At 51.4% G+C, this 22,626-nt stretch overlaps 1 protein-coding gene and 2 long non-coding RNA genes across 3 annotated transcripts in view; 1 reads left to right on the forward strand and 2 right to left on the reverse strand.

Annotated features, from left to right (window-relative positions):
• Nucleotides 1-17,997, reverse strand: LOC125332427. The gene is made up of 6 exons (XR_007206485.1): nucleotides 16,613-17,997; nucleotides 11,723-11,896; nucleotides 6,274-6,427; nucleotides 4,825-4,940; nucleotides 3,293-3,419; nucleotides 1-2,830 (listed from the first exon to the last, which is right to left on the reverse strand). It is a non-coding gene; the product is annotated as an uncharacterized LOC125332427 (long non-coding RNA).
• The window catches only part of PLEKHO2 (pleckstrin homology domain containing O2), a 26,956-nt gene continuing 20,278 nt past the window's right edge, over nucleotides 15,949-22,626 (forward strand). The window contains exons 1-2 of the mRNA XM_048317225.1: nucleotides 15,949-16,174; nucleotides 20,636-20,788. Of these exons, the coding sequence (XP_048173182.1) occupies nucleotides 16,166-16,174; nucleotides 20,636-20,788 (162 nt within the window). The 5' untranslated portion in view covers nucleotides 15,949-16,165. The remainder of the gene's footprint in view (nucleotides 16,175-20,635; nucleotides 20,789-22,626) is intronic.
• The window catches only part of LOC125332428, a 34,547-nt gene continuing 33,904 nt past the window's right edge, over nucleotides 21,984-22,626 (reverse strand). The window contains exons 2-3 of the long non-coding RNA XR_007206486.1: nucleotides 22,159-22,264; nucleotides 21,984-22,053 (exon numbers count right to left, since the gene is read on the reverse strand). This is a non-coding gene — a long non-coding RNA (uncharacterized LOC125332428). The remainder of the gene's footprint in view (nucleotides 22,054-22,158; nucleotides 22,265-22,626) is intronic.

Genomic DNA, 22,626 nt, shown 5'->3' on the forward strand with positions numbered 1-22,626 from the left:
GGGGAAAAACCTGGCCATGGACACCCAAGGGGCACCACCATAAGCCATGGGCTGGGGCAGACGGGCTGGAGTGCTGACTCTGCCTCCCACGCATGCCATTCAGGGAACAGCAGAGACGTCGTGGGATATTAGAAAGTGGGCTTTGTTTGGAGAAGGTGGTAGCGCATTCAAAGGCCGGGCTCAGGAGTGGGCCGGGGATGCTCTGTTCCACAGCCCTCCCTGTCAATGCGGGCCGAGGCTGGCAAGGAACTGATGACTGCCTGAAATGAAAGGATGTTTCAGTGGCATTGCATTCAGTCACATCACACCAGAGCTTCACCTGAATCACATCCGAGCTTCAGAAATGTGCCCAGGGCTCCCAGGGCCCTGGCAATGAGAAGCTGCATCCACAGGCTCCAGTCAGGATGGTCTCAGGGGTGGCTGTGATTCCCAGAGTGCATGTCGTCTGTTTTCCAGACCCTGACCAAAACTGAGTGGTATTTGGGGCACAAGCCCCACACCCCATCCCTCTGAATACAAACACCCTCCTGAGCCCCAAACAGATTTGCAAAACCCAGCTGGGTGTGGGAGGGGAAGGGGGTGTCCAAGGAGTGATAAGTACAACCCACCACTGGAGCTGGAGGGGAAAATCACAGTCTGGTGCCACCCATTTGTACCAGCCCTGCCACAGGGCAGGTGAGCTAGTGACAGCCTGAGGAAGGCTGGAGGGAAGTACTCCCAGCTCAGCCATGAGATTAATCCAAGTGAAATTTATAGGGAGCCTGTTCTGCCTCAGACAGGGCCAAAATTCTCTGGCAGCTCCTGCGCTGGGCTGGCTTTGACCCATTTGCAGGCAGCAAATACATGGAGGGGCCAGACGGAGGTGAGTCCCTGTGCCACAGGCAGGCTTGTCCTGTGAAATTACAAATATCAGCAAAATGGGGATTTGGAGGGTTTCTGTGTGCAAACAGTGTTGTGCTGGCATTAGGGATGTGACAATTTGCTGCCACATTTTGCAGGCAATGGGGAGTTTGGTGACTCTGCACCCACCATAAGCTGTTGCTCATGGAAATCACTGCGGGTTATCACTGCAGGGACACTGGAGCCTCCAGGGCTCATCACCCCACATGTCCTCACAGGGCTGCCCTGTGAAAACCCTGGGCAGAAATGATGGGTTGTGTGTGGCCATTCCTCCTGATTATGCAGTGAAGGATGGTTTCCATTAGTACCAGCACATAGCAAATCCAATCCTCACTTCCCATCTGGTTTACGGGCTTTTCCTCAAGTTTCCCATTGATTAAGGTGTGTGAGATGGATGAGCAGGGCTGGCGGGTGCTGGGTGTGCTACGTGTGCGATGCACGTCCAGAGAGATGCAGCAAGGCAGAGCCAGAGGAGAGGTGGGAATAGATGAAAGAAAACCCTTTGGTTTCACAACATCCACCTTGCTCTGCTGGGGAAGGTCTGAGGGGGCCGCTGCTGTCAGCAGGGGATGCAAAGGAAGGGAAAAGTATCTCCACAGGGAGCAGAGAAAGGTGAATGAGCTCTGGAAGCAGCAGGGAGGGTTTAGGGTATGGCAGTGAGAAAAGCTTTCTGAAGCTTTTCAGAAGAAAGTGAAGATGGGAAAGGGGTTGCCTTCATGGGGGTGTGTGTGCAAAACCTCATTGTGTCTGTGTTAGGTGACAAAAAATGGATGAATCCCAGGAGAATCAGGCTGAATCCATGTCTGGAAGTGCTCTGCATCCCACTGCAATGGTCATCAATGATCATCATGGCCATCAAAACCTAGCTACAAGCTGTGTCACAGACCTTCCATCCCAAGGCCATTCACCACGATGTATCTGCCTGGGGAATAGTTACTCGTACCAATAAAACCTTGTGCCCTGTTGTGGGTCCAGTGATGTCCAGCTCAGCTTGGAACACCATGTGAGCTGGGTGAGAGCCTTGTCCAAATGCTAACTGCAACATTGGGACCCAGGTTTTGGTGCTCCCTGGTCCCTGCACTGCAACTGACCCATTTCCCACTGACATAATTTTGAAATTCAGAGTGGCAGTTTTCCCAGATGAACCCAAGGGACTTACCAGGGGTGTCAGGAAAGACAAACTTTGGTCCCACATGCTTTGCAGTGGATGTAGACTAAGGCAGAGGCTTCAGTTAACCCTTTTCCTGGGATTATTTGAAAACCTGGAGAATTACAGCGAGCCACCAACAATACAATAAATTTTGTGAGCTGAGAGGTTAAACAGAAGCTGCTGCAAAGGAAGCATGGAAAGAGGCACTGCTGAACCAGTAACATTTAAACTCTCCTGAATAAAATTCATAATAACCCTGGCATTTTATATCTGTCCATGAATTACAGTTAAAATCCCACCACGTCCCACGCACGCTCGTTGCTCCGTACAGCAATAAGATTACAGCAAAGAGCTGGACGAGCAGGGAAGAATGTAATTTAAATGCTGCTTCTTTGAAAACTAAGCCCTTCTTTTTAAGGCACATTCAGAAAAGGAAAGTACAAATAACGCACCCAAAAGGTGCTATTTTTTCCAGGGGTGGGATGGCAGGGCTGGCACTGAGCTGCCTGCCCTGGGCAGCAGGATTGTCACCCTGTCCCTGCCTGTGGAGGAGGGACAAGACGGTGGGAGCTGTGCCTCTGCCTGTTCCAGTGCAAGGAGTTAAGCAAACAAAAGCCATTTTGCAAACATCCATGGTCCAGAGGTGTCCCTGGAATGCCAGGACAGGGAAGCCACTTGGCTTGTAGTCATCGGCTGGCCTTGCTGGCAGGAGCTGCCCTGTGAAACCCCACAGGGCCCCGGCCACAGGAGCTGGGGTTTTATCCTGTGCGTGATGAGAGCCTGTCGACATGGAGATTACAGTACAAATCAGGTTAAAACCCATTTATCTGACCCAAACAGCCCGTGTGCTAGGATGTGCAGAGGCGTGAGGAGGACCATCACCGTGCTGATGGCTGCGCAGCTGCTGGAGAGCCCGACAAACCCCAGCCATGCAGCTGTGCACGGTGGGTAATCCAGGGCATGCAATAATTAAACCAGCACACCTGGAAATAGCTCTTTCTGTAGCTCCAAGGCTTAACCAAATGAATGAAATTTGTGCTGGCATAATTAAAGTGATATAGTTCAGGATCTTGTCTGCACTGGGGAGTTACTGCAGCTTGACTCTTTACTCTCTGGTGACAGCCCACGTGGAAGAACCCCCCAGCTCCAGCCCCTGCACAGCTCCAGTGCAGACTTCTCGACATCAGGGTGCCCATTAACACCAGCCCATTAACACCAGTTCATTAACACCAGCATTCAAACCTGTCCGGCAGCACAATGACTTCAGCATCCTCCAGCAGCTGCCCCCTCTCATTCCAGCCCACAGCAGCGATGGCAAAGCACTGGGCTCTCGGCCGCTGTCCCTGCTCCACTCCAGGGACTTGTAAATCTGCAGGAAAAATCAGTATTCTTCCATTTATATTCACTCAGCTCAAACAATCTCTTTTTTTTCTCTGCTTGCCCTTTTAGGCGTTAAAATAACCCCAGACTCACTAGTGGCCAGATGGTTTTGGGGATATCAATGGTAAAATCCTGCACACAAGTGAGCTGCCAGTGAAACTTGCCAGTGGAAAATAAGGCTTGGAGCTTCCGTGGAGCTTCATTTCCACAGCTGATGTGTCACAGCAGCACACAGGCTCTGGCAATGCCACCACTGCTGTCACCATGCAGCAGCCACCAGCTTTGCAGCTGGGAAAGTCCTGGGTAAATTCCCAGGAGATTTGTGCTCACTGAAACAATCCTGTCCCTGCCTTTTTCCTTCCCTTTCTAAATCTGGATTAAGCTTTCAGTCTGAAGAGGTGACATCAAATGTGATGGAGAGGAAGGAGGGGATGAGGTGGAGCAAGGCCCAAGGAGGTGGGGATAAGCAGCAGCTCTGTGTTGGTGCCCAGCCCTGGTCACAACACCGCAGGTACAGAGAAATTAATTTCCAAATTCTTGAAACACACAGTTTATAAATCTCTGATCCCTGGCAGCTCTCAGTGAGAAACAGGGAAAATTACAGGGGAAATAGTGCTCCTGCTAGGATGGAAGAGCTCAGAACCGCAGGGATGACCAAGGAGGATGTGCCAATGGTTTTCTGCCATCCAGCACCTCTTCCAAGCACTGAAGGCAGCAGCCAAAGGGATTTAAACTGGGGATTAGAGAGGCTGCCTGGCTGCAATGATACACTTGGGGTACAGGGAGCAGAGCATCCCCAGCACCAGAGGTTTTAGCTGTAATTAGACCAACATCTGTCCAGCGATGGTTGGGGCTTGCGCAGTTGCTGTGCTGCTTCAGGCTGGGCTGGAGATTTCCCACAGGCTCCTCCTGCTTGGCTTTTCTGCAATTTCACAGATATCTGAATTTTTTTTTTTTTTCACATCTGATGCGTTCTTCCTCTCCAGAAAGATTAAATCTTGATTGTCAGGTACTGGTGTAGCAGGCAAGAAGATTTCCCTGCCTAGTCCAAATGTCATCCTCGTAAAAATGTTAGTAATAAAAAAGAAAAGAGAAAGGGTCCATTATGGACTCAGGCCTGAAAAAATATCCAAAAGGTGGATTCCAAAGTTTCGAAACAATTGAAGCTTGGTGGCCGAAGGGCGCTCTGGGGACTGCTGGGCCCAGTATACACATCCATAGGGTGGGAAAATCAATCAAAGATAATTGCCTGTGTGCTGGTCTTGAACTAAAAAGGAGCAAACCCAAGCCTTTTCATTCATCCTGAATAGGTTTGGGGTTTATTGTTATTTTGGAAATTAGGGCAACGAAGGAAATGCCCATGTCAGGGGTGGTAGAATGGGCAGATGCCTTACCCGGAGAGGGTGCTGGGACTGGAACTGCAGGGGTGTGTCCTGGTGGCACCCATCCCACATGTGAAGTAGGAATCCTTCTTCCACCTCTCCTGGTTGTTGCCACTATCCCACTTCATCTGAGAGCAACGTACCAGGGAGAAACACTGGAGTCAAGAGGGTGCTGGTAATAAACCGAGCCAACCCAACCCCACCCCTGGAAGAGCAGGTCTTGGAAAAGCCGGTTACACTGGTGCCACGTGGGGGATGTGTTGTCACCACGCAGGGGGAAGCTATTTCAAGTTCCCCCAAAGGAAAGATGGCTGTTGGTGTTTGGATGATGGCTCCAGGGCTGGACTTGGGATCAAAAGCTGGACTCCTAGAAGGGGCAGGGGGACACCAGGAAGCGACAGCTGCTGTCTGCTCTCTGTGGCAGCTCTTCTATTCACCCCCAGGTAGGGTGATGTACCAAGGACCCGGCTGTGACTGGCACAGAATGAGCCCCCCCTCCCCACATTTTCACTTCCCAGCAAATCCCACTGCACTGGAGCAAGCACCAGGAGCAGAAACACGAGAGGAGAGAGATGAGCCTGGGGGTGGAGAGATGCAAAGATCAAACCAGCAGCGATTTCAAAATAAAATCCGACAGCCCAGGGAAAACATGGTGTGTCCTTGCCGAGGCTATCTTTTATGCCAATTAAAAAAAAAAATTGGCATGGCACGAAGGAGAGATGCATGGTATTTCCTGAAAAGGGTGTGGGGAGCATCCTTGGAAAGCCTGCCCTGCACAATGTGCTTGCTGTTTCCAGAAAAATAAAGTTTGCTGTGACCCACCTGTCCCTAAAAAGCAGCTATTTAGGGCTGGAACATGGTCAGCCCAGAGTCAGTGGCTGGGTCTGTCCTGACTGCAGAGCAGCTGGCACCTTTGCCAGGATTTGGGGTTTGGCATTTACCTGCAGCTCTTTAATTGCTGCAAAATGTCTTAGAAAAAAAGGTAGGAGAGCTGCCCAAGCACCAAGTGCTCACAACTAAAGGTCTTTCCCCTATAGCTTTTGGCTGGTGTCCTTAACCCCCCTAGCAGCCCCCAGAGCTGTGACAGAATAGGACAGGAGGGGTTTTCTCCTTTGCCACTTTTAGATTTTGGGAGTATTTTGACTCAGCTGGGAATCTGGGGGGTTTAGAGCAGCAGCTTTGGGGTTTGCCAGAGAGACAGCTGTGGGAGTGATGGGTGAGAGCAGTCCTGTGGGACTGTGGAGGGGCTCTGCTGGTAAAGGACAGGAGGGCTGCCCTTGGGAAGGGACAGTTTTTGGTGGAGAAGGGGGTGTGCCATGTTTGTGTCCCCTCATCCCCTGGCAAGCTGGGACCGGGACTCACTCCTCATCCCAGTGGCAGAGCATGCTTCGGGCTCACCAAGGGCATTTCTGGAGGTTTCGGCAGCATAGCAAGACTTGCCAAATCTCCAAGCGAGCTTACCTTTGACATGGAATTTCAACGGGGGAGCTTGGAAAACAAACACAAACCCACAGTATGGATAGGTTTTCTTTTTTCTGAGCTCTGCTCAGAAGCTGCAGGCAGGCGGTATTTGGGTGACCAGACTGGATCCAATGTTTTCTGGGCGGCCACGATGCTGAAAGAGAAGCAGCTCCACCTTAGGGCAGGCGCTGGTGCTGGAGCAGGGCCGACCTCGACATCAATCCAACCATCAGCCATCGCCCATCAATGATCATCTGTGCCAGGGACTGGCAACATCTGCTTCAGCCTGCAGCCAGGCTTCGAGCCAACACCAAGGTCTCAAGACTTGGGATCAGTTTGGGGCTGAGAATTTAGAGTTTTCCTTTGTCACACTGAAAAAACCAAATCCTCCAATGTTTATTTCTTTCCTAATGAGTCTGGGAGGTAAAAAAGCCTGTTTTCAGCAAATCACACTTTGCATCCTGCAAAAGCCCCCTGAGACCCACAGCAGGTGGAAATCCCACACAGAACAAAACTCCACAACAATAAAAACTCATCCTAAGTGGAAAAAGACTATCTAAAAAAAAAAACCAAAACAAAACAGTCAAAGACAAAGCAGGGTTCTATGGAGCCCTGGACATATCTGGATTAATCCCATAAAAATCAGCTGTTGGAGAATATCGGCTTCCCCGCAGGAGACAGCAGGAGAGATGCTAACCTGGTCTCGATTTGAAAGCTGCTTATTAGTCCTCATCAAGCATAATTATGCTTCAAAGCCAAATGAGATGTCCAACTGAATTCTGAACACACGTTAATGTTTTTAAATGTGAAAAAACCCACAAAAACCCATTTACTGAATCCCAGCCAGGCTCCAAATGTTAAAATAGATGCTGCTAATGGCTCTGGGAAGGGAGGGCTGGAGTGTCACTGCAGCTTTGCCAATTAAATGGTTATTACTGACCAATTAGTCAGGAATCAACCCTGGTTTTAGTGATATCTGATTAAGTGTGTCCTGCAGATCAGCCTCAGTTGTTATCCAGGGGAAAGAAACACCTCTCCATCAGCCCCCCCGGATACTCAGACTGGGCAGGGTTTGTGCCCATCCTGCTCATGAAAAATCTCTTTTTCTTCCAGCACTACAACTCTCCTGGGGGAAACACATCTCAAGGACCTATCTAGGCACGGCAAAACCTTTCAGAGCTGGGAAGGAAATGGGAAGGAAATGAGGGAAAAGGGGAAAATTAACCACACGCAGAGGGTGGCTTCTCCCCCCGCAGCTCACAGGTTGCTGCTGCCCGGCACATGCTGGGCCATGCCCATTCACAGGCTTTTCCAAATATTATCCCAATATTTTCTTTCAGTTCCCAGATAAATGGGCCTCTTCAGCAGGCTTTAAGCTCACTCTGTTCCAACGTTTTCTTTAAAGCAGCAGAGGAAACGTTTGAGTTGCACCAAGCTGCTGAATCCCACTTTCAGGGCTGAGCTGCAAGGGGTTTTCTGAGAAAAAATAGGGGCAGTGTTGGGCTTCTTCCTTGTTTCATCAGGAAATACAAAGGAGGCCACATCACCCCTTAATCTTCCTTTCTTCCTGCCTCCTCTCCAACCTGTGGTCTGTCTTTCCCATGCTTTCCTGTGGTCTTCAGAAATTTCTGAGCATATCCCCAGCTTTCCATATCCTTTTCCCATGGGCAAGCAGGAGCATCCTCCTGCAGAGCATCCTGCCTCTGAATACCCCTGAGACATGGGGAAACTCCAGGGGACCTTGATATCTCCTGTGGGGCTGGGACAGCAAGGCCACAGCACCCAAGTGAGCTGAGGAAAGTGCCTATGCAACAGCCAGGGAGGGTGATGCCAGACAAAAGGTACGAAAGCACAAAAAAAGAGCAGAATTTCAGAAAATGTCAGTGCAAAGAGCCACTTCCTTCCAAGGACTGGGTGCAGCAACTTGTAGAGGGTCCATCCAACCAAAATTATAGTGGATGAAGGATGTTGCAAGCCCAGGGAAGCTGGTGTGGTTGAGCAGAGGATTACTGCTCACCTCTTTGTTCCAGGTGAGAAGATACCTCTGGATGCCCTGGCTAGCTTGGACAGCATCTGGGCAGAGAGAATAGCCCTTGGACACAGGGACAGGGCAGGTAAGAAGCTGTATGTGGATCTGAGGTGCAACAGGGTGAAGGAGGGGAAGAAAAATTTAAAGACATTGTGGCTCTGGGAGTCTCTGATAGGCTGGAGGGAGACAAGAACAGACCTGATACAGGGGGGCACTGCTCAAGGCATTTCCTGGCTTCTTACTCTGCCCTAGACACCTACAACTGGTGCTTACAGGGTCTGGAGGGGGGTGAGGGAGGTGATGCTCCCCAGGCACTGAGACATGTGGGGTCCATGGGGATGTGTCCTTGGGAAATGCCACTAAGAGCTCCATACCTGTGATGTGCAGGAGCATCCCCAAAGTGATACCCAAAGGGGTCCAGCCCTGGTGATGGGACAAGCTCGGTGACTGGGGACAGGATGTGGCCCTTTCCCTCCTTCTCATCTGGGTTACCCGTCCTGGAAAGGGGGGAATCCCGTTTTCCCGGGCCGCAGGATGGGGCATGAAGAGGCCAACAGCCTCAGCAGATGTGGGATCTGTGGTGGTCCCTGCCTGCCCCCGTCTTCTGGAGCAGTGCAAAGGCTGCATCAGCTCATTTCCTCCCACCTTTCCTTTACCCCCGAGCATCCCTCAGGGCCAGGGCACGGAAATCCCCCGCAGGGCCGTGCCACGGTTGTCCGGGTGCAGCCGGGGGCGTGGAGGAGATGCCACGGTCCCCGGAGCCCGGGGAGTCCGGGGAGCCCCAAGGCTGCGCGCGGCCGGTGCGCCGGGCCGGCACTAGGTGGGGATGGCACCACGCCGCGGGGAGGAGGAAGGGCGGGAGGAAGGGCAGCGCCGGGGCTCGGGCTGGGCTGCTGCTGCTGCTGCCCGGGGAGCAGCGGGGGCTCGGGCTGCGGTAGATTGACAGGATGGGCTGAGTGGGGCTAAAGGGAAAGGCTGAGGGGAGGGATGGAACAAGGATGCGGGCGGTATGGCCGGGATGCTGGAGACAGAGTGGCAGGGATGTTGGTGGCAGCAAGGACCCGGTACCACGTCAGGCTGCCGAATCAGGCATTACTGCAAAGGCTGTGGCTGTCAGACAATCTGAGTCCTCTCCTTGCCCCACTCAGGCTCGTAACGGTCATTACTGACATTAATTACATTTTGAAATTTTAGAAGGGAAGTATTTCCTACATGTTCTCAGTCAGTTTTTCTTCTGGATCCCACAGCTTGTTTCATCCATGGGTCTGTGCTAAAGTGGGACACTGGCATGGCTGAGAGCTGGGCAGTTGGTCCCCAAGCTCTTGGCCTCATTGGAAAGGCTGAGAGGAGGCCACAGTGCTGGGAGAGGGATGCAAAGTGCTTGTGGTCCCAGTACCACCTCACTGCAGGGCTAAAGGGGGATGAACCCCTGTCAGGGAGAAAACTCTGTCACAGGAGAGGGTTTCACACTGGCTGCTTGGCCAATGGCAGTACGTGCAGAACCTGTCTTGCACACAACAGGCCAATGCAATAAGCCCTGCACGTGAAAAGGTTTACTTGCTGTAAATCTTTGCGGAATTCACTTGATCCAATCCTACCTCATGAGTCACCAGCAAAACCAGGGCACAGCTGTAAATTTCACCCCCTCCCTGCTCACACCAAGACTCAGCTCATTTCCACAGCCACTGCACAAGGCATCTTCAGGGAAAGCATCACCCTGAAGTCCTGATCCAGGAGACAGGATTTTTCCAGCCTCCTCCTGCAGGGACCCAAGCACTGGCAGCAGGAATTCGGCCATCAGCATCTGCAGGGAAACCCAGAGGTGAAACAACTGCTGATACGCCTTTTTACACCCAGTTTTGGGGAGCCAACCTCACCAGTGGGTTAGGTGCACAGATCACAGCCATGGTCAAGTTGTTTAATTTTTGCTTCCCCTCTTCTCAACAAAAAACCAACAAGCCAGCCCAATCCTGCAGCATGTCTGCCAAAATGCATGTTTACCACAGAAATGGTGGCTCAGAATGAACCACTGAGGTCTGCACCCTCAAACCAGGGGGCAAAGGAAGTCAGCATCACTGGAACAGGAGCATAAATCAGAATATTGATTTAAATGTAACTATTGATTTAACCCCTTCTGCTGCTTCCCTGTGTTCTCTACATGCTTATCCATGTCATAAAGAACATAATTTCAGACAACTCCATGGTTGCTCATTGTGCAAGACATCGATCCACAAAACTCCCGAGTCCCTTTGTGCTCAGGAACCAGGCAGGGTGGCAGGTAGGGATCAGAATCAGGATGGCATGGGATGGGCCTGAGAGCAGGAGTACATGAAGCAGGATTGTATTACCAGAGGTCATCAGTGCTACAGGTACCAGATTACACTTCTCTGAGGATTTGTTTCTTGCCACAGCAAACAAACTCACGTTCTGAGGATGTTACCATGTATATCTATAACATATTTTTATATATCCCAGCAGCTCCAGGAGGATTCCAATGTTGCATTGCATGCAGGAAAGCCAGTGGCTGCAATGCACCCAGAGATGCTGCCTTACCTTAAACTCAACAAGAAAAATCCCTCAAGCACCTCTGGGGCTGCAGCTTCACCTTCTCAAAGTGGCATGCACAGAGCAGAGGTGTTTTGGGGAGCTCCCATGCCTAGACAGAGTAGGGAGGCAGTGGGAGGTCAGGACTATGGAGCAGGAAGTGATTCCCCCCCAAACTGAGTCTGGTTTGAAAGCCTGGAAAGCACTAATACTAACAAATAGTCAGTGTGTTTACATCCCACCTTCCTGCTGGAGAGCAGGGGTTATTTTTGGCATATTTTGTCATTGGTGGAGATGTCAGTGAAGGCCAGGAACAGTAAAGAGCTATTGGGAGAGCCCAGAGGCAACTGTCCCAGGCACAGGATGATGAGATGAGGGATGTGGGAAGCTGCTCCAAGCCATTTACACAGGGATCGGGTTTTGCCTGCAGGATGTGGGGCACAGCCTTGGCTTCAAAACACCTGGGGACTAAAAGCAGCATGGACCATCCTATTCCAGCCCTGTTCTAGTCCTGCACTGCTCCCATTCACCCTGTGCAGCAATGGAGCAGGAGAGTTATCCTGAGCCCTCACCCACCAGGTGCTTCACTCCTTCTCACCTTTCATGCATAAACCATGGCCATCACCAGGACACCAACAGTGATGTTCTGGCATCATCAGTCACCTCTTCCAGCCTGCACCTACTGTCTTTCATCAGGGCTTACTGTTCATGCTGAGTTAAAACAGAAAGGAAGAAGAGAGCACAAAGCAGCATTGCTCATTGCCCACTTTCCACTCTGCCACAGGGCTTGGCCATGTTGCTTCAACTCACTGCTGGTTTTAAGATCATTTAAACCACTAACTTGTCCCATTTTCCCCCAGCAAGTGACCTCCTTACCGACAGTTTTGGATCTGCTTTGTCCCTCCTGTGAGCACCAGACGTCCTCTGCAGCCAGGACTGCTTTTCCTTACAAAACCATCAAGATCAGCAGGGAGAGCACATGAATTCCTGTGAGCGCTTGCAGGCTGATGGCTTTGGCAGATAGCTGGGTCTTCTCTTCCAGATATGTAACTAAAATAGGGAGCAAGAGTAGCTGGAAAACCCAGGTTTGATTAGGGCAGAAGCTTGGACTGGTATCAGCCAAGAGGAAAACAGGTAAAACCAGGATTTTGGCAGGTCGTGTTTTACAGGCCAAGCCTCAGACCAGGCATGATAACCCTGACTGCCCCACTGCAGCAGGGAATGTGGCTGGAAGCACCATCCTTTCACATGGCTTGTCCAAAAACCACAAGATGTAAGCCCAGAAAGCTGGTGGAGAGGTGAAGAAAGACCTTTTTCTGTGTCAGCTCCAGATGTGTGGTCTCCCATCTCTCCAGCCTTTGCTGCTGCTAATTCCCCATGCATCACCCAAGGATTTGGCCACCCCCACAGTACTTGGCTAGCACAGGTAGTGTGGAGGACTGCAGTCCACCTGAGAACTGATTTAGTCCCACAACCATGCCATTGTGAGAAGGTGCCATGGGCTCTACTTGGCATCAAGAGCCTGAATTGAGCCCTACCCTTGCGCATCCATTCAGACTCAGCACTTTCTCTGGACCTCTCTGTTTTAGCCCCAACCAAACAGATGAAATTAAGAACACCCCCATTAATTTGCCATGTATATGAAGGGGTAGAGGATTTCTCCTCCAGCTCAGGAGCCCTGTGGCCTCACTGAGCCCAGCATTGGTTTCCAGTGTCACAGGCGTGTTCACCTCCTCCTCCCCAGTGCTGAGCAGATAACAGGGCAATTGCCATAATGAGTCTCTGTCCAGCCCTGCTCAAACCAATTAATGAAGCCAGGCACTAATGAACTTGGCTTCAGAGCACCCTGGAGATGGGTTATTGCCATTTGAAGTGGAGGAAAACCAAGGCGAGAGCAGGTGGAGTGGCTGACCCTGGTCATGAGGTACCTCAGGTTGGATGCAGGAGACAGAGCTCCCTGCCTGCAGCAGGGAAAGGATGGCAGGTAGACATGAGGGTGACCACAGCTCTCTAATGTGGTGTCTGTGGCTGGAGAGACTGGTTTGTCCATGTTTGGGAGGGCAGGAGGGACTCCCCACCCATTGCAGTCCTGTCTCATCCCTGAGTGGCTTTGGGGAAGCTGTGTCTCTGCAGCCAGAGCTTCTGACACCCAGCACCGCGGAATTCCTCTACATCCTCCCCACCGAGTTTTGCAAGACCCCAAATGCGGCCATTGAGGCACAGAGCAGGAAGACTCATGGGACCCCTTGCGAAGAAACTTCCTCAGTTAATGACTCACCATCCCACCCTCCCTGGTGTCACTCGTGACTCCATTTCACTTTGCTGCAGCAGCATTTCACCACCTCTTATCAAAGTAGAAGACAACAGGCCAGCCTGTCCTGTCTGCAGACACATGCTCAACACCTCTCCCTGCAGCATTTTTGGACCAACCTCCCTGTTGTGAACTGAACATCCTCTTGCAAACAACAGGTTCCCCTGCAATGCTGGAGGGGGTCAGAGTAGGTGTCTCCAGGTCTGCCTGCAAGGTTAAGGATAGCTGATAGATCACAGGGATGTGGCCTCTGCACCGCATGCTCTCACAGCACACACGTCCTTACATGCATGCTGACTGCATGCTAAAAATATTCTTCACTTTTTGACCGATTAAAATTTTCCAGGAGAGCTGGAACCACAGCCCGCACCCTATCTGTACAGCCAGAGGCTTCCCCTCACCTCCCCCAGCCCTGCCAGGAAAACAGAGAATACTGAACACAGTTCCAGTAATTTGGGGGTTTTTGGTTGTTTTAAAAGCCTGGCTAAAATATAATCTGTTTTCAATAGTTTATTTTGTGATGTCTGGCACCATCCTGGAGCCAAACTCAGCACTGTGACACCCTGTCTTGCTCTCACACTCCCACTGAGAAGGCTGTGGGGGAGCTGTTATGATCCCACTTCCCACCCAAAATCCCGTTTTGATGGCTCAGGAAATTAAACAAAGAAAACATGTTTTAAAACCACCTCCCACCTGGCGTTAGGCAGCAGAGAGCTAACACTGGCTTGGTGACAGCTCTGAATGCTGATGGCCAGTCATGATTTTCTTGTCATATCTTTCAGAGGTGCCTGTTGTGCTAGGTAAAGACGGAATCTGAAGGATGCTGTCAAACCCCTGGCCACTGGCCAGGCCCCTCTGTGCCATCACCAATGCTTGTGGCAGCATTTTGCCTAATTTGGCTCTTGGCCATGGAGGAGGAGCAGGGGAGGCCACAGAAGGTGTTTATACAACATGGGGATTGTCTCGGCGAGACCAGAGTCTTTGCCAAACCTGGAGCTAAGCTGATAGGAAGGAGATGTCATCAGTGAGTTTTTGCTAATTATCACTAATAATTATTTGTGTGTACTTTCCCTTAAGAACTCCAGTCCTGGCTCAACCCCTGCTGCTCCTGCAGCCCTGTGCAACTGGAGCAAACAGGAGGGTCTTACCCCAAAATCCTGCACGTGAGAGGAGAGGGAGGGCAAGTGCAGTGCTTGGGGCAATGCCTCGACCATGGTGGTCAGCATGATGCATCCTCCCTCTTGTTGCTTTCTTGCTGCTCACACCAGTTACAGCCAGTTAGACCCTGTCTGTCCTCCCTTGGCTTTTCCAAGTGTATTTGGTGCCTCAGCCCCTTGTCAAAACCGAGATTCATCACAGCAAAGCTATTAGCTGCTCCCTCCCATACGAGATGTCTTTCTGCTGACACGGCAATCATTCTCCTGTCAGTGTGCCTTGACAGTACCAGGATTTCTCATTTCAAGTCCTGGTGTGTCCCAGGGTGATTCCCAGCTCCCCCATTAACCCCTGGCCCTGCAGGATGGGGGTAGCCAGCCCTGATGGATGCTCTGCTATCCCTTCCACCTCTGGTTAGCAGAAGCTGCCTCCTATTTTTCCTCTCAGCACTTCCCTTACCTATGCAGAAGAGCATTTAACCTGGAGGTAGAGGGTGTCAGACTTTTATTCTCCTTTCCTTCTTATTTTCTGTGCTGAGAACAATGGAGGCAAGGTTTGCAGAGGGAGGTAATGTCTTTTTTTAGACTGACTGAAATAATTAGAAGAAAAACCAGGCAGGCTGTTGGGTACACGAGCCCTCCAGCAGGCCTGAAATAGCTGCAGAAGTCTGCAAAGCTGAATACCAGTGGTGAACAATGGCTCTGAGCATGACTAGTGTTAACCAGTTCTGCTACCAAAGACCATTCCCCAGCTGTTTTCCTCGGGTGAATAAGTGGCATCAGCCCTCTGCCAAAATGCACGGTCCAGAGACCACCCCATGGCCAGGAGCTAGCACTGTGGCTGAGGGAGCCACATGGCTACACAGACCTGAGCCCTGGACATTGCTCCACGCTGGGTTCATGGAGCATCCCTCAACCTCTCTACACCCTGCACCCTGTCCTGCTGCTCCTGGGGCCTGACCTGACCGCAGCCCCAGAGACACTGTGACACCCTGGACCCTGCCCCACCCCTGGGACCCTGCTTGACCCTGAGGACTCACTGATTTCAGGCGCTGTCTTACTACAGGGGTCTGGCCTGGTCTCATGGGACCCTCTCATCCCAAGGGACCATGTGAGACACCAGGGAGCCCCCTGACCTTTAGGACCTGCTGATTTCAGGGACTCTCCTATGACGGGGGTCTAGCCTGATCCCTGAGGGCCCTGCCTTACCTCAGGAACTGTATCTGACCTCGGGGACTCTGTCTAATCCTGGGGATCCCATTGGACGCTGGGGACCCCGACAGACACTGGGGACCTTTTGATTTCAGGAATCCTCCAATTTCAAGGATTCTCCGATTTCAGGGACATTGTCCTAACACGGGGGTTTTGCCTGATCCGTGGTGACCCTATCCGACACCAGGGGATCTTTCCCACCCCAAGCTCCATGTCCCACCCCGGGTATCCTGTCATCCCTGGTTATCCTGTCCCACCCCAGGGTCCATGTCCCACCCCTGACCGCAGGGACCCCGTTCATCCCCCTTCCCCGGGCTCAGTCCCAACCCGTCCCGGGGGCTCCCAAGCCCACGTCGGCGGCGGGGGGGGCCGGGGCCGGGCCAGGCGAGGGGCCGGGCCAGGCGGCGGCGGGGCCGGGGCCGGCGGCGGGGGCATCCCCGCCTCCTCGCTGGCAGCGCCGGAGCCGCCGGAAACCCGGCGGTACTGCTGCTGCCGCGGCTCCGGCTTCCCGAGAAGTTGTTGCGGAGGGAGAGCGGCGCGGCCCGGGCCGGCACCCCCTGGCCCGCCCGGCATGACCGTCCGCCCGGAGCCCAGCGGGGCAGCGGGGCGGTGGCCGAGCCCCTGAGCGGGCGGCGAGGAGCCATGGAGCAAGTGAGTCCGGCCGGGAGCGGGACGGGGAGAGGGGGTGACGCCGGGACAGGGAGGGGGGACCCCCAGGCCGGGCGGGAGAAGCCCCTGCCGGGGCAGGGGGACCGCACCGGCCACTTCGGGGTGTTTTCGGGTGTTCGCCGGCGCTGGGACATCCCGGCCCCGCTGCGCCCGGGAGACAGCGAAGGAGACCGCGGGACGGGGGGTTCCCCATCCCCAGCAGCCCCCGGAGCGGCTCGGGCAGAGCCTCGGCAGCGCATCCCCGCATCCCTCGGGATGTTGGACCCGGCCAGGAGGGGCTGCCGGGCTCGGCCGGCGCTGGCTAAGCCGGGCTGGTTCCACGCGTGCTCGGGCCACCCCGAGTGACTCCCGCTGGGGTGTTGTCCTGCCCTGCTGGAGCCAGGCCTGGGTCAAATCGCCAGCTTGGACATGTCTACGCACCTCCAGCCTTCCCCACTTCTCTTCTGCTCCTCCTTCTGCTTGGGACGAGTTTAACTCTGAGAAGGGCAGTGGTGCTTGTTCTGCACACGTAGGTTTTCTCGTCACTCCAATAATCCATCCGTGTGAGGATTGATAAAAATGCCACAAATTTGTTAGCAAGTTAAACAGGTCTTTTTCTCCCCTCGTCTGGCCATGCAATTATTTCTGCTTCCTCTCCTTGGATGAGGTTTTGCTGCTCATGCACAAAGAAAGCTCCCGGTAGGACAGACTGCCGGAGGACTTTAAGCTCTGTCTGGTACATGCGATCCCTGTAGCTGTGGCTTGTCTCTCCCCCCTCACACCTCCTTATTTCATCTCCCAACATTCTGTGGCAAGAATGAAAGCTCTTTTAAAACAGCAGGGAGACAGCAAAGCAGCCCAAGTTGGTAGTGACTGAGAGTTGTTATTATCCGCTGGCATCCATGAAATTAATCCACAGCAGAGAAACTGCTTCCAGCTGGTGGCTGCTGGCCAAAGGGGCTTCGCACCTATCCCAGCATTGACTGGTTGTCTCACGGGCTTCTATTCTTTAGCGACACATGCATCCTCCAGGGATTGCTTGCAGAAGGGGTGTCAGAGGCAGTTCCCCAAGTTCCACGTGGATCTGAGCAGTTTGTTTCCAGTGAGGTAGTTCTGCTCCAGCAGGCTGGGGAGAAGTAGAAGTGCTAACAGCAAGGTTTGGGAGATAAGGTGAAAAGGGAGAAAAAGAGTGGAGGTGTCGGGATGCAGGTTTTCTCCTGGGATTTGTTCATCAGCGCCGTGTAGAAAGGAGTGTGTGATAAGTGAGATGCTTGCTTGCAATGAAGTTGATGTAACTGGCTAAGACACTTCTGTCTCTGTGTAACTTTAAAGCACCACTGTGATTCAACTCTTGGGGGTTTGTTGTGTTGGAAGACATGAAGAGTATGTGGGTTTGTGGGCCTGTAAAATACAGGGCAGGGCAGGGGAGAAAGAACTGCCTAATTTTTAAATAAAAAGCCATCCTGTCTGATTTGGGTTTTCTGCTGAGCTGCAAAATGTGAGACTAAACCAAGCTGAAGGAGTGGAACTCGTGTTTCACTTCTAATGCCACCATGATGTAAAATGCAAAAATAGCTCCTATGGATTGGTTTTGGGAGCAATGCCTTTGGCATGAGCGAGCATCAGGATAACTCAGTTCTTCCTTCGTTTACACTGGCTCATTTGGCTGATGTCAGGGGGCTTCTTCTCATGGATTTACCACAGGAATGAATCCAACCCAAGAACATCCCAGGAATGATATCCTTATATTTCTTGCAGAATGCTCATATATAGCTGAGTTAACAGCAGCTCATGTCTTTGTGTCATGCTCCCATTTTAACTGTGGAATTGCAGGCAGAGAACACAGGATGGACACAATGCCCTGCTGCCGGTGCCCTGCCCTGGCCAACAGTGCCTTGCCAATTTGGGGCAGGGCCGGCATAAAAATAATCCACAAAAATGTCAGGCACCATCTTTGAGCCTCTTCTTGCTTTTGCAGGAACAAACTTCCCAGTTGCATCATCTGTTTTTTTATGTCCTTAAGCCGCAGGTGAGGGATTACAGCACCTGTCCCCCCTTGTGGGATGTGCTGGGTACATGCAAGGGGGAAGCCGCTGAGCCAGAGCCCAGCAGCTCAGCATCCCTACAGAATTCTGGATCTCACCCCCTGCCACACAGCAGGGACAAGAGGAGGCAGCTCAGGCTCAGGTGACTTCTGTGCAGGGCAAGGGGCACAGCCCTCCACTTGTGGCTGTTGTCATCTGCTGAGACCAGCACTCTCCATTTCATTGCACTTTCCATCACCTTCCCTCTCTTGGGCTGCTCAGGTGGGGCTTGGAGTCATGGATCCTCTGTGTGGATGATCCCAGGTGCCAGCACAGCAGGAAGTCTTACCTGGTATGGAGGGTGCCCCATACATGGCTCCTTTCAGGCAGGGGTTCCAACCAGGGCTCCTGAGTGATCTGGGGAGCTCCAAGGCAACCCTTCAATGCCAAGGAGGGGAGGTACTGTCCCTGGAAGGCTGGAGAGCCAGGCCCCAAACCAGCTCTGCCCTTGCTGTGCCTTTTGCAGAGGTGCCAACATGAGCCCAACATGAGAGGTTGTTTTTCAGAGGTAGATGTTATGTGCTGTGTCTTCACAGGGAGTACTTTTGTTTTAAAACCAGAGTCGTTTTCACTCTGCAGAAGAGAGCGTGGATAGATGTATTTACCATGTGACTTCAGCCTTTCTGCCAGGTGGGGAAAAAAAACCCGCAAAAATTTACCTGCCAAGCAAAAAAAAAAAGCCTTAAAGAGTAAAAACATTTTAGCAGTTGTTGGTCTGCACTCACTTGAATAAACTCTTCATACAGCTACATCCATGCACAAGTGCTACGAGGGACGCTGAAGTCCATGCCCAGTTATCTAAAAATTACATCAAAAGGGTTCTCGATCAGGAAACCAGCAGGTCTGTATTTGTGCAGGAATTGATGTTTGCTGAAGTCGCAGGTCTTAACTGAATACAACTTCCTGGCAACCTAAAAAGTCAAGTTTAAAAAAAACCCACCCTACGCAGTCCCTCTCATTTCCCGGAAAACTTTTTGATGCTCAGTCATCCTGTATTGTGGCCATTTCAGATGCAGCTCAGTACAATTGAAATAACTTCTACAAAAGGCTACCAAGGTTGTAACAGGTTTTGGCCTAATTTTCTTTTAGGTGAAACATAGTTTGAGTTCCTTGTTCCTAGTCTGCACCTGAGCCTACTTGCAAAGCCCAGCCCCTTCCAGACCTTAGTGGAGGTCAGAATAAATGTGGGTGCATGGGGTGTTTAAGCTGTTTTTCTTCTTTTTATGGGTGCAAGCTCCCTCTTTGGAATAAGAGCCTACCCTGATGAAAGCTGCTGTCCAAGGGTATGTTCAGTGGCAGTTTGGTGCATGAAAACATATTTGTTAGCAAGGCTTTTCTCCACATTTTTGGCGCTCGTCCGTACACACTTGCTCTGTCCTGGCTATGGGAGTGTCCAGATCTGACTCTGTTCCATGCACTTGGGATTTTCTCATGTTATGAAACAAGATGTCTGAGCTCCAGCCGGTCCAGTTTGCAGTGAGGGCCATTTTCGTATGTTTGGGTCTCTCTTGTTACGCATCCTCTTTTTGTGTGCCAGCTCTCTGCAGCTGGATTGCTGCTATTACATGTAGGGACATTGAGGAAATGGAGTCTGAGGGACAGTGGGGTCCCTGGGAGGAGGTTGGAGGATTTGGGCTTGGCCTCTCCTGACAATTTGCAAGGTTGGTGAGGTGTTTATGTAAGGGGATTTGGCTCAGCGAGGGATTCCCCTTGCCTTGCTCCAGGGAAAGAGGCTTATTGAGGGCTCCATGGGGTGTTGGGAGCAGCAGAGTGCTCCAAGTGAAGGGATACGGGGATCCTGCCTTTGCAAAGGCTCTTCCAGTGCATTGAAGAGGAGAAAAGCTCTCTTCTTTAACCTGCTGGGAACATTTTAGTGCAGACATGATGAAGTCCTGGCCCTCATGCCGTGGATTTGCCCACAGGAGTTGGTTTGGGGATGGTGACCAAGCATAGACACCTAGAAGAGAAGCTGGCAGAAGTGGCCTTGGGCTAAAATATGTGTGTTGCTGCAGATGCCAGCAGAATCCATCCTGCTGGGATTCATCAGAAAACTGGAGGAGCAAAGAGGAGAGGAGGCTGCTCTTTTTTAAGGTCCACTTGGTGCACAAGTAAGCAAGGAGTACCTCCCCAGAGAGGGAAGCAAAGCCCCTGGGAGAGCAGAGGAGCAAGGCTCACTTGTTTCCATCCCAGCACTGTCTCAAGGGATATCTGGGATCTGTGCCCACCCTCCAGCCCAATGGGAGCTGGTTGAGTTTTCCTCTGGAAGATGCCAGTCTCCTGTTGTGATGTGGTGGGGAGGGACCACGTTTGGTGGGTGCCAAAATCTTCCCTGGGCAGGCTTTCTGGTGATGGAAACTCCTTATCCCTTCTGTCCTTACAGGATACAAAGGAAGAGGTCTCAGAGAAACCAAAGTCTGCTCCAACTGCAGAGAAATATGGCTGGATTAAAAAAAGCAGCGGGGGGCTCCTGGGACTGTGGAAGGATCGTTACATCCAGCTACGGAAAACACAGCTCGTTGTCTACGAGGATGAGGTATGGTCACAGCTAACAGCCTTGAATGAGGGACAGGAGCAGGCCCCTGGGGACACATGCATGTCCCTGTGTTTTTAACTCTACCCTCCAGCCCATTCCTTTCAAAAGGGCTTTTCCAGTTATCTCCAGGAAGGGTAAATGCTGTAAAAGAGATAGCAGCTGCATTTTTAAATATACTATATAGCATAAATATTTTAGCCACTGAATATTTTGACAGAGTCATTGCCAGAATAAAAAAATGGGGGGCAGGACATCCTGTGAGAAGGTGAACGGAGTAAAGCTTTGGGCGGAAGCAGGATATGTGCTATGAGGTTTTGGCTTTTGAAGGATAAAAGTGATTGTAGCAGGCTGACTTCCCACCTGCCACTTGAGGGGATGGCAGGCAACCCTGCAGCTGTTTGGCACCCCTCAAGCAGCTCAAATTGTTGCCAGCCAGACTCTTCAGGGTTTCTTTTAGCCACTGAAGGATGCAGAGTGAGATTGTGAATGCTTGCTGTCCTCCTTAAGCACAGACAGTCTGGATTTGGCTCATCTTTTCCCTTTACTTGAGCCAATTCTGAGCGAAGGACCCCTGGGAGCCTTGTCCTGGACTTCCCTAGATAAACTGCATGCCTTAAGTTCATGACCACACTTAGAGCTGTTTCCAGACAAATGAGGAATAAGAGCCAAGCCAAATCTGTCCTGCATCTTCAGGCAAGAAGAATGAAAAGTGCAGGGCTGGTCCTGCTGGGATGCAAAGGTGGCTTTGTACTGAGTCAAGCCCTCGTTCCTGGGCTGGAAGCCGCTTCTCCAAGAGCAGAGTTTGCCCAAAAAGTTAGAAATTACAGTGCAAAGCACAAGCTACAACCAAGAGAGGTTTGAGAAGAGGGGTGGGTAAGTCTGAGCCCTGTGGTGGCTTGTGTGTGCAGCAGGGTGGGGGACTGTGGTCTGAACAAAGAGCATGTGCCTGTGAGGTGTCTGGCCCAAGAGGATCTGGGTCATGTGTGGGCATCAAGACGATATAAAAGCAAAATAATGTAAAGCTTCATGTGCAGTGTGTCAAGGGAAGAAGAATAGAGAAATGTTTCAGCATATTCATTGCTGCGATGGTTTCAGGAACAACAGGGCTGACAGTGAGTTCAGTTCTCTTTTTTAAAAACATACTCTTGCCTAATAAAGAAGATTTGTTATAAACAGTTTAGGTTAAAGGGTATTACCTCTTCCCTTTATGCTGAACACTCCTGCTCTTCCCAAATCCCAACGCTTCCTGGTGTCGTTTGTTCACTCTTCATATGAAATGTCACAAAGGGTGCAAGAATAATGACAGGAGAAGTCAATGTCAGGTGATGAGCAGCTCAGAAGGCAGGAGAAGCAAGGAGGGGTGCTCTTACCCAGAGGGATGCAGCCTGGTCCTGTTGACTCTCTGTAGATCATTTCCCAGTGCCCTGGACACCTGTTGACTCCAGCTGAAGCTTCAGGAACTTGCAGATTCAAAATCTATAAACATGACGTAGGTTTTTTTTTAAAGGGTATGCCTTTAAAAACAAGCTACATGGAGGCTCTCATTACCACAAGGGAAAAGGAGGCTTTTAAAGTAAGATTAGTTTTCACAGACATTCAGAAGAAGGAAAAATCCCAACCATTTAAAGGGTTATTTTATTATCTCAACAAGGAAAATGGCATTTGTAACAACCAGGCATAATGTTTTCTGGTAGCCTGCGGATTGTGGTAACATCCTGTAATAAATTGCATCTGTAAGCTACAGTAGCTGCAAGGTCCCATTATTGTAAATAAGGGATCATGTTAATATCTATAGGCTATTAAACTGGCTTACAGTGAAGTCAAATGTCTTAGGAGAG

This window comes from Corvus hawaiiensis, chromosome 13 (assembly GCF_020740725.1).
Source record: "Corvus hawaiiensis isolate bCorHaw1 chromosome 13, bCorHaw1.pri.cur, whole genome shotgun sequence".
NCBI lineage: Eukaryota > Metazoa > Chordata > Aves > Passeriformes > Corvidae > Corvus > Corvus hawaiiensis.